At 42.4% G+C, this 12174-nt stretch overlaps 1 protein-coding gene across 1 annotated transcript in view; it reads right to left on the bottom strand.

The window, feature by feature from the left end:
• Nucleotides 1-12174, bottom strand: part of Plxna2 (plexin A2) — a 195467-nt gene that overhangs the window by 40092 nt on the left and 143201 nt on the right. Inside the window, exons 10-12 of the mRNA XM_031339712.1 lie at nt 10731-10931; nt 8722-8818; nt 5714-5904 (exon numbers count right to left, since the gene is read on the bottom strand). Of these exons, the coding sequence (XP_031195572.1) occupies nt 5714-5904; nt 8722-8818; nt 10731-10931 (489 nt within the window). The remainder of the gene's footprint in view (nt 1-5713; nt 5905-8721; nt 8819-10730; nt 10932-12174) is intronic.

Genomic DNA, 12174 nt, shown 5'->3' with positions numbered 1-12174 from the left:
CTCCCTTTCCCTCTCCCTCTCCCTTTCCTGCCTGCCTTGTGGGACTGAGCAACTGCTAGATCCTTGGACTGCCATTCACAGCTGCATCTGACCATTGTTGGGAGTTGGACTACTGACTGTAAGTCATCAACAAATTCCTTTACTATATAGAGACTACCCATAAATTCTGTGACTCTAGAGAACCCTAATACACTGTTCATAACCCTCATCTTTAAAATGGGCTTAATAAGAGCTATCAATTAGTATTGCTTTCAGTGAATGTAACTTTTATTTTTCTTATCACCATCTAGGAACTAGGAAATCCATACAGAGACCAAGTTAGCTTAGGGCTGAAGGAAAAAATGGCTTTGCTCTTTATGAGCTTCCTATGCAGATAGACAATATCCTTGGCAAGGACTTGATTCAAGTGCACATCCTGCCTTGTGGCATTGGATACTGCCTCTCTGTGACCTGTGCAGCCCTTGCTATGATCTCCATGGTGTAAATATCCACTTTTGAGGTTGCAAGAGAAAGGAGAGACTGACACTAGAACTTCTATGTAGGAGGAAGAATTATTCCCAACCATGTATTAAATGCTCTGTGTCAGAGATTGTGCTCTAGGAGTAGACAGACGGACTGTATTGGTATATACAGATGTCTTGGTATAGCCAGCTCTCCTTTATTATCCTTGCTCCCTTCCTGTAGTATAGAAGGCCCCTGATGATGATGCTAACTGTACGCATGTAAGTTTCTATTCTACACTGATTCTCAAACACACCTAGACACTAAGTCCCTGACAGCAAGTGATCATGTGCTTTTCCAACTTGCTAGTGCTTGTATGCATGTTTTCATGTGTATGCGAATGAATTTATGCATGTATGCATGTGTATGGTACATGCATGCCTTTGAGAACACATTCTCCATGATCACTAGAGCTGATGAGGAGCTCTGCAGGAATCTATGACTTCAATGGTGCTAGCTCTTCTGCCTCAGGTGACTCCTTGCTAGCGCTGTCTTAGCTGATAGTACATTCAAAACCTAATTGTTATCTCAGCAGAGTGACTCCATTATTCATCCTGACACCATCCCCGTTAGCTGTTTGTTGCAGTGATGTTATATTAATGAGGCCTGCAAATAAATGAACAGGAGATCAGAGTGCTAGCTGATTTCTCAGGAAAGTTGGCTGACTTCTTTACTGGTAACTTTCCAGTGAGTTACTCCAGCCCTGGGCAGGTGGATTTTCATCTTTCTTAAAAACATGTGGTGCAGTTATTTGGCTAAATACTTACACCTGTCCTAGCTTCTCCTGCAGTTCTGTAAATGCATTAGGATCTGAGAGAGTCTGAGCAAAACAATCTCTTTATAATTATTTGGCACATGGAAAGCAGAGGAACAGGAGGGATCTATCCTCAAACTAGTACAATATCAAACATTATTTATCCTTAAATTTGGAGGGAAATATATACTGTTTTATACTTGTTTTTTTCTATCCCAGTTACATGTATCCAAGATAAGTTAAGCAGAATCTCTAGTCCATAGCCATGGACTAGTGAGGCTGGAGAAGTTACTGAGGTTAAAAATAAGTGAAATTTATATAGTGGTCAATGGAGAAATTGTCTGGCATCAGTACATCCTTGGTGGGAAATGTAGCATGCAGCATAAGGGTTTAGGAACACATGAAAACATTCTTTAAGATTTCAAGTATAGTAGGTTTCTAGTCACTGCTTGGGGCACCACCTCTGTGATTCCTTCTTTGTTTCTCAAAACTTCTGTGCCTTGTTTAGCCTGACCTCTGTCTTAGCCTACAGATGCACACCATCTGGGTTCTCCTGCTAAATGGAGATGCCTCAGAGGTCAGATCTCAACTTAGTGGACAGAAGATTGACTTCTACCACTACTGCACTGGTGGACAAAGGCATGTCACATAACACGTGGGGGAGGCATTAAAACGACTATGCTTGAAGGGAAAATATATTTGCCTTAAGTTCACATGTATCCCCAAATTCTTGAACTGTTTCCTCTATTCATAGAAATGTGGTTGAACCGGACTGTGTGTAAGAAGACAATTAAGCACAGGTAACTTCAAGATTTATTTCAAAGGGTGCTGGAGTACTCAGTAAGTCAGACACCTGCTGATGTCTTCCAAGAGGTTCTGATCCTGGACACAGAGGTACTTTGGGATGGACTAAAGTGGGAAAGTGCACGAGCACAGGATGTTCTCTGCCTCCAATGACAAAGAGCCCTAGTTTTCAACCTCTGTATTACTGCTAACCAGATGTGTGACTTTGAGCAAATTATTGACCTTCCTAAGCACCATTTAGAAGGATCATATAGTTAGTGGCTTATGTTGGCTGCTTGGAGTGGTACTAAGGACAATATATAATCTGAAGATAGGGGAGATTAAGTGTAAAGATTATCAATACATAAGTGTCATAATTATGAGATTCAAAAAAAGAGCTATGTCAGCAAAAAGGGGTTATACAAGAAAGTTGTAAAAACAAGTTGATTCCTTTTTGGAGATTAGTTTGAAAAAATTATTGTAAAGATGCCACAGAAAAGAGGTTGTAGTCTTTCAGAGGGGTTATTAGAAGGTCTTCAAGGTTGTTTTGATGATGTGAAGACTGTTTAGTTGAGATGGGGAGAGGATTGGTCAGTTTTCTTCACCAAGAAGCTACTATTGTTTCTACTGTAATTAATGATCTTTGGGAAGATAGCTCAAGATTATATGAGTATTGTATTTCTCATCAGCCTTTCACCTCATCTTTGTATCTAAAGGCTATCCTTGTTTGAAACAGTTACAGTTTGTGCACATTAAAATTGTGACTTTCTTTTTCCATAATTCTTTCTATATTTATTAGTTGGGATTCTAGTATGAAGATACATCTTCCCTCTTATTAAATGTTTGTCTGTGCATATCATCAAGAACTGATAGATTCTTATTCCTTTCAGATCTCCCTCGGGTTGGTTTCTTGCTCTTTTTCTTTTAATGGTTTGTACCCAAAGAATTCAGCCTGAATTAAACCACAAGGAAACATTTGGTATACCCAAATTGAGGGACACTTACAACACAATAGACAACACAACAACAAAAATAACTCTTTAGTACCACGAAGGTCATTATTAGGGCTGTGGATTAAAAGATCACAGGGACAAGACAATGCCATTATGAAACATCACACTGGCTCCCAGATTCTACCTTACATTGGATTTTGCATCAGAATAAGATATCATTGTGACAATTAGGAAAATGCTAATAAAGTATGTATGCTGGATGATAACATTACTGGATCAACATTAACTGATAATTACATTATGCTTTTTTTAAGATGGTAACTTTGAAAAACCTGGGTAAAGAGGATATGAATGTTCTTTGTACTATTTTTTGTATCTGTTTTATAAATTTGAAATTATTTCATAAGTGACTAGTTAGAAGAAACAGAAAACAACTTACAGACAAAGGAGGGTCTGGTTGATGGTAAGAGATACAATATCGAAGAAAATAGGACAGATAATAGTGACTAGTCATTCCAGGTCTAGGTACTTCCTGCCATATGTCCTTTCTAGAATGATGTGCCTGAATGGGTTTGGAGCACAGTACAGGTGTGTCTCTTCCCAAGAAGTCCTTTTATATCACAACATCCTCAATATGAAAATTACCCTTAGGAGCCTCAGAACACCTTCTGTTGCTGATACATTCATTGGAAAAATCAATTATAGCCTAATTACCTCAGGAGGTTAATTAGCCTCCTGTAATTTGGGTGTCCTCTGTGAAGCCAGCAGCCTGTCAGTCCTCAGTCTGTGAACAGGGTGGGTGGTGGAGGCAGAGGCTTCCCTGTGAGCAGCTTGCCTTGGGGCTTATAGAAGCTCCAGCCAGGCTGAGAGCAGACAGACACCAGGCTTTGCAGTCCCAGAGCCTGTAGAGGTAGGAAGTGCTGATGACAGAATTTCTCCTGATTTAAGCTCCAGACACCACGGGTATTGACAGGCACAGAGACTGACAACCATAGCAGAAAGACATATTGCAAAACAAGAAACAATATAAGTTTTCAGGCCAGAAGTTGCCAAAAACCACTAGAACAGCTAAGACACAGAGCTTCAAAGATTTTAAGATGTTAGCTGTATGAGGGCAAAGGCATGACAGTATGTCAGCACTCTTTACAACATTCTCTTCCATTGAGAAAGCCAACAAGCATGGTCACTTGCCACATCTGAATGTAAGCTAGTACTAAAGCCACTCACTTTTTGGGGGCAGGTTCTATATTTGTATAAGTTTATCCTGTTACAGAATAATACCATGATACAGCAGCTCCCTCCCCTCCACATCAGCTGCACTCTTCTCCACAGACACACATGTACTTCCTTCTCATGGTCTTATGTTCAATTCCTTCTCTGGAACTTTGGGGTCTCACCTAGGTTATTTGGGAGTTGGAGCACTTGACACAGAACCCCCTCACATGGAGGGGTCACATCTATTCAGTCTATACTGGCAATGGAATGGATATTAATTAAGGTGAAACTTGTATACTACAAATACTTATTGTATACTATATACTTATTGTATATATGTATACATTATATAGTTATTGTATATTGTAGTACATAGTAAGTGGTGTTTCACCTTAATTAATATATTGTAGTATATAATATACAATATGCAAAATCATGAGCATTCTTAAGTAACTTTAAAATGAAATCTGAGCTTAAATGCTAGTGGGGCCTCTAGTCTGCTATGTGAATTTGGGCCTCATTTTCCTCCTCTGTGAAATGGATCTGAGAAAACTTAACTTTTCACAGTTGCTATAAGAATTAAATATATCAAAGTCAAGCATGATAAATAAGATATCTGTTTCCTATTCAAACACTCTATCTGAAGATTACAACAAGTCTTAGTCCTGAGGATTTTGTTTTCCTTAAACTGAACTGAGGCTCTGATTGGGTCAGAAAGGAATTCAATAAATTTCCCAATATTCCATGACACAGGAATGGCTTTGGGGAAAATGATGCAGAGATGGGGACAGTGCACCTGCTTAGGAAAGGTGAAGACAGAAATAGTTTCTCTCTGAAATCATAAGTTTTGCAAACTGTCATGGCACCTGCCTAGGCCCTTGTTCTTAATAGGGAATGCACAATTTAGATTCAAAGAAAACTGACAATTATTGACTGGGGAGCAGTTGACCGCAACCTGAGTTGGACACAACTGTGCCTCTCCAAACCACTCACACCCAAGTAGTTGTTTTTTTTTTTTCTCTCTCCATATCTCTAATTCATCTTCCTTTGCAATTTGCTATTTTGTAAACATCATTTTTCCTAGTATAATTAATTACTTTATTTATTCCAAAGAAAATGCACAAAACAAATTGGAACCAAGGCAAAAAACACTGAGAAATAGCATGAAGCTAACATATGGTCTCTACTTCTTCAGTTTCCAATTTTGCACTACTGAACTACTTATAGTTCCCCAGATAGCACCTCTGCTGAGAAAATCTAAAGCTGCTTTCTGAAATATTCCTTCACCATGGAGTCAATGTCTTGTTCCTACCTGGCTCAGCCAGCCTAGCCATGCAGCTGGGCTAAGACAGGGCATAGAGCATACTCCTGTCATTTATGCCTGTTACTTGTCCATACACACAGACCTTCCATCTCTCCAGCAAATATTCCCTGCCCAGGAATTAATCCATAAATATATTTCTTATGTCCCTGGCTGTCCCCTTCTCTTTGGAAGCTGGAGACTTACCTCTGTGATTTGGGGGTTGGAGCACTTGACATTGTGGCTGGACCAGTCAAGCCAGGGGCTAGAAGTACTGGGGCAGTGCTGGTGGAGGGTACATCTGCGCTCACCACTGCACCAGCCACACTCGAACTTGTGGTCAGCCTTGAGGCAGAGACCACAGCTTTCCCGCTGGGCTGCACACTTGTAGAGATGTACTGCAAAGAGAGGGGGGCCGTCATAGATAGGACTGCAGAAGCTCACCACATACCTTCTGTTTGTAGGTGCAACAGATCTGCCCCAACCACAGACAACATTGGGGTCACCACCCCTGCAAGAGCAAAGCATGGAGAGTGAATAGGGTGCCTAGGCAGTCTTTCAGAGGCACAGCAGAAAATAATGAGTTAAAGGTTTCTGCTCATGGACTGAATCAGATCTGTGCTTTAATTGTGGCTTCTGTACTTCCTAGCAGTGTGACAAAGTATTTAACCTCTCCAAATCTTGTTTACCTATATTTATCATGGAGATAATGATTGGTTGTGGGGAGGTTTGAAAGAGATGTTGTATAGTGAGTACTCAGCAGTGCCTATGAAATACTAGATGCTATTTACACACTTATTATCTTTTCTTTGAACTCTAGCAGTGTTCTTGAGCTGTCTCTCACAAGTAAGAGATATGAGCTCATTTCTTCATTGCAGGTTTAAAACTGAGTAAAGCTCAAAAAGATGTAGCGACTTTCCCAGCTTACTATGGGTACTGGTCTCAAGTATCCTGTGCTGCTGATGTTGGGTCCTGAGAAGACAGGAATCTCAACTGGCACCCTAGAAATTGTGTGGATCTGGTAACAGAGTCAGCTTGTGCTTAAAGAAAGTCTAAGTGGCTGAAGTTGGAGGCATGGTATCAAGAAAGAGTGACTCCACCCTATTCATATCAGTGTAGATGAAGAATGTACTTTCCCAGAGAGGACAAACTAGTTCCTGATAGATTGTGATCATTCTGCAAGCATTTTGCTTTGATTTTTCTTTAACTAACTTGGAGGCCCTAGTGGAACCAGCCATAAGTGTAGCTTTATGTGTCGAGAGCTCAGGGTTTAGTCTTTTCTTGTTAGTACTGAGAATTCAGAGATCCAAGTAACTTCTCCAGATGAATATAGTCAGCTGATGGATTCAGCTTCTAGAAGTAGTTATATCTGTCCATGTAAAGACTGATATTTTGTTATCATTACTTGATAACTAGCATGTAATAACTGTCTTCTCCACATTTACATTCAACTATTTTTTCTAAGTCATCTAGAGATGATTTAGATATCTGTGGTTATGTGTAAATATTACATTATTGGATATGGGCATCCTGGAGGTTCCTGGAAATAATCCTATGGTGGCTAATAAGCAATGACTCAAAAAGTCACTTTTAACCTTTTCTAGCCAAGTTGTCCTAAGCTTTTGTGACCTGGCTGTGTGCCTCTGCTGGAGATCAGGTGTATGCCCAAGGGGAGAGGCACTTTTCAGTTTTCCATAGCACTGCATGACACCTCTATTCTGTCTAATTTTCTTATCCTAGCTGCACAGACTATTCAGTACTCAAAGCCCTAAATACTCTTATACCTGTGGTCTCCAAGGCACAGGATAGGGAAAGGAAATATGAAGTTGAACAAGTACTTGTGAAGAATTTACAAATCTGAGTTAACCATGAGCTCCTTAGATCCTCAGCAAGACCCTGGGCAGTGGGCTTCCCTTCTAGACACTGTGTGAAGACAGTAGGATGTAGAGAGGTGCCACCGTTAGTCTGAACTTTCATGGTTCAGGTAGAAGCACCAGCAATGGAACTTGGATGGCTGAGTTTGAGAACCTAGGTACTTAAACTCAGTGGCCCACTGAACCCAATTCATGTACAGATTTCTCTGATGCTGAGGATAGGGTAGACACAAGTACAAAGGTAAGCCAAGGCTGTTTGTGCACTGATAGAGCCTTGTAGATGTCAGAAAAGTCTGATGTACCAGTCTGGACTGGATGGCCATTTTTCTACAGGTTCTGCATGCAATCTCTGGGATTTAACTGATCTAACTTTGCAAGGAAAATATCTGTCTTCTAGTAATGAAAAAAATCTAGTCTAAGAATAAGTAAACACAAAGTACCTAGACTGAAGTCCTTCTTGCAGTCTAGGCTACATTAACTTTAATAGTGTACCTGGGACAAGAACCTGTATTCCATAGACACTGAAGCACCTACACAACCTGCTCTCACCTTAACTGCCTTCTGGTGTGTGTGCACTAACTTGCATGCCATCTCTGAAATCAGACTATCTCAGCACGTATTATATGACTCAGCTTCACCATATATAGGATGGGAATAATAACATCACACATTTAGAGTTACTAAGATAAGTAATAAAAATAATTTCATATAAATTGCCCAATGAGTGCTTTATATGATAAGTGTTAGGAGTTGGGTCATTCTGAATGGCTGCCCTAAGGGTGGACTTGCCAGGGCCTGCTTTCTGAATGAGTGCAATGTGAGCTTATAGGACAAGAGCCTCAGAATTTCCCTTTTGCTCTAACCCAGCCCCACTTTCAGAGCTTCTCTGTTCCAAATGTGAACCTGAGTTAGCGTGCCAATCCCCCATTGATCTCAGGACTAGAAGCATAAGATTTACAAGCCTTCTTTGTGCTGTGACAGTGACCAGGGCTGAGAACATGGGAAGGAGAGCCTGAGTGAAAGCACTATCTCCATTTCTAGGGAAGCTGTCAAGACACTCTCTCTGTTGTTCTCCTAGGTTAGGTTCAAAGTCACTGGAACCAGAGAACAGTACACATGAATGGGCAGCCGCCTTGTGGATTCTCTGGCTGCAATAAAACAGAGCTCCCAAGAAGACTCCTTTGATGGCTTCAAATGTTGCTTTAGGAGTCTCCAAAGAACTCTGCTGGCAGAGGGAATGTGCTATTCAAGGCACAGCAGCAGCCTGCTCTGATCTCTCCAACCCCAGCCTTTCCCAAGGTCATGAAAAGATCAAACTTGCACCTGGAAGCAGTTGCTTACCTTTCAGGTCCTGAGGGTTGTCAATAATGAAGTTGCCATTCCATACCACAGCAAAGTCCACTGCTAGGTTGCTGATGTCCATCCCATCATACTGGTACTGTGGGGACAGGATAGGAGCACACATCTCTCAAGGCTCTCTGTCACAGGAAGCCAGAGTACAAAGAAACTCCTCATGCTGCCTAATGACACCTATTTTTATGACACCTGATTTCTAGTCAATAAGGCCACCAGGAGCCAGCCTAAGCCTCTGGCTTAGCCTTCAGTTCTTTCTGAAATCTGAAAAGGCTCAGACCTCCACTCCCTTCTCCTGCTGAATCCATCAGTTTCTTAAAACTCTTGCTGAAGCCCCTCTCTGTATATTGGTTGAGTCTGCAACTCAAAAGGAATGTTGCTTTTCCCTACAACAGCCAACTTTTGAGCTTACTCTGTTCATTTAATCTTGCTCTCTTTACTCATCCCTGCATCCTTTCTGATATCCTAGCCAGTAACACCCGCCCCCCCTCCAGACACACATATCCCCTGCTTCCTCCTAGCCTTGGACTCTTTATATTGCCATTTTTCTGTCTTTAGTATGGCACTTTCCAGAAACTATAATGCAATCTTTTATGTGTGCATTTATTCTCTCTAGAGTCCATGTGTTTGGGGACACAAAGTTAATGTCCTCACTGTGCTCTCAGACCTAGTACCTATAATAGGGCATGTGGCAACAGTTGTAGAGTGGCAGGTTGGTCTAGCAGGTGTATATGGTAAGGTTTTAATGTGATTCTGTGCATATGTGCATATATATGTATGTGCATATATATGTGTACTCATATGCTTATGGAGGCCAGAGGTTGATGCTGGGTATCTTCCTTAATCATTCTCCTTATTTTCTGAGAGTGGGTTGGAGTTTATAGATTTTGCGACACTAACTGCCCAATGGGATCCAATGGTCCTCCACCATTCTACACCCAGCATGGGGCTCACAGTTGTGAGTCTTTGTGACCAGCACTTTTATGTGGGTATGGGGATCCAAATTCAGGTCCTTATGATCAGCAGGCACTCCACTGACTGTGCTATCTCTCCAGCCTCCTCCTCCTTTCCTTCTGCAGATAGGTTTTACCTGGATTAGTGTCTAAGAAAGAAAGGGTTCATGTCTTCCTGGGTATCTCCTAACCAGCAGGAAAAAGAATGCCCCCATCAGGTCTCCTGTTCTGACCTCACAGAGGACTTTCAAACCTTTCCCAACCTCTTGGGTGGCCCAGTTCCCACTGTGCCCCACTAAGTCTCCTGGGCAGTCCCTCTTTATGTCTGCCCATTTCTAGCCATGGACTTAGCTCTGGAGAGCATGTTACCATGGCCCTCCTGCCCAGCCTTCGCTTGCCTTCTTCCTTTGTTGTGCTCTCTTTCTCAGTCTGGCTTCCTGTGCACTTGGCACCGATTACAAATTCTATCAAATGCTTGTGACCCCAGAATCTGACAGCTCCCTGATAAGAGGCCCAGATTCTCTTTATCTCTCCCAGGCGAATTAGCTTTCCTCAACACCTTTGTCAAGCCCTTCATCTCTGAGCTGACCCCCCACAGTCAGAGACAGGGAGTTGGCAGATAAAAAGATCTTCTCTGGGCTGAAATTATAATTAAACACTTCGTGCTTTTTGTCCGCCATTCTGGACAAGTTTAACCCTTGAGGCTCCTAAAATGCTCTATCTCCTTCCTCTCCTCCAACCCCTTCCTGTCCATCCTCATCTTAGAGATGCCCTCCAGCATCCTTACAAATTGAATTCAGATAGGGTGCTGGGTGGGGTTGGTTCTTTTTTGGTAGAAATTTTCCCAATGGCAAAATTGTGTACTTTAACTTCAGAAGGGTCCCCCAAATCTCAACGTCTACCATTAAGGTTCTCTTGGGGCTTTCTCCTGAGACCATAGCTCAATGGTTCGGGGTGCTTACAGGTTTTTCTGCCTCTAGTAATATGGATGCTGCTTGTGATGCTACATGATTTAAGGCCTTGTCATATGTGTGAGCTGCTTACCGAGCTGTTTTGGCACTGCACACTGGAACTGTTGAAACGCAGGGCAGGGACCCGGTGGACAGCCCCTTGAATGCTGAGCACACACTCGTAGCCTCGCTGGCCAGACTGGGGTTGGGGCAGGTTTCGGGCCTTAAGGGTGATTGGTTTCACTTCCCCAACTGGGATCAGAATCTCCTCTGTGGGCACGAGCTGGGGACAGTCCTAGGTGAACAAGCAGAGAGCTTCATTAGTCTTCAACTCAGAGCTCTCTCCTCACCTGAGCCAGGACAGGACCTTCCTGTTTCCCTGGTGGGTTGCCCATGAGAAGTGCTGCATCATATTTAAGAGACACATTGAGTCAGTGGGGAGGATGAAATCTTTTCCTCCTGCTGGGCTTTGATACTGTCAACACCATTCCACAAGCCATCCTAATCTTCAGGTGTGTGTTACAATTTAGGAATTAACTTTCAAACACCAGTATGGCAAACTGTGGGTTTAATCTCTGGAGACTAAATGAAAGAGCCTCCATGGGTTCATGTCCCCAGCTCAGGCACCCCACCTCTGGTTTTATCTGGTTCCCCAGCCCCTTGGCCTTTTACATTGTCTGGTGCCTGAGGCAGCTGTTATCTACAGCTTCAGCTTCTCAGTTCCAGCTGAGCCAGGCTTTCCAGCTTTCCAGGAGGGGGATCGAGTACCTGCCTCCTCACTCCCCCAGCTATTCTCTAAATACTTGCTCTGGTTTTTTTTTATCTCATTTCATTACCAAGTGTGAATGTTATGCTGTTTTGGAAAACAAAATCCAAATAGGGAACTGTAGTAGGAAGGGGCCATGAGAAGGATGTAAGAGAGATGGGAGACGTCAGTTTTGCTCAGTCTGTGTCAGGAGGCAGAGGTCCAATACCACACTGATTGTCAACTTTGTCCTACTGCAACAAAGATCTGAGTCTTGTTGTCTGCCCTGCCCCCTACAGGACAGATGTGGAAAGTCTTCACGTGGGAAACATTTTTAATCTCCAGGGAGTTCTTGCAGGTGCTCCACATTCCCTGTCTTTTGGACATGAGTTCCTGAAAGGATTTGGGGAATGTATAGGGGCTCATGTAACTACAAGGTCTGTAGAAGCTACTGCTGGTATTTGCTGCCTTAGGACCAAAACTGCTGAACTTTCTACAAGGTGTGGACAGTCTCCAAGAAGAGACTGGATGCCAGAAGCCATCATAGGGTGTTGAATAATCACAATCTCTACTGTTGATCTACAGAACTGGCCATCTTCTTTGTGTGGACAGAATAGTCCCCCCTCCCTTTTTTTTCAGATCCCAGTTGCAGGCCTATCATACTCTGGTCCCTACTTGCTTGTAAATCTGTTTGTTTGTTTGTTTGTTTGTTTTTATATCATGGTCTGGACATGCTGAACACATAGTTCTAGCAAGCTGTACTCATGCATGAGAGAGAGAGAGAGAGAGAGAG

This window comes from Mastomys coucha, unplaced genomic scaffold (genome assembly GCF_008632895.1).
Source record: "Mastomys coucha isolate ucsf_1 unplaced genomic scaffold, UCSF_Mcou_1 pScaffold1, whole genome shotgun sequence".
NCBI lineage: Eukaryota > Metazoa > Chordata > Mammalia > Rodentia > Muridae > Mastomys > Mastomys coucha.
The sequence above is the reverse complement of the archived record's forward strand: the minus strand, read 5'-3'. Positions and strand labels throughout refer to the sequence as shown.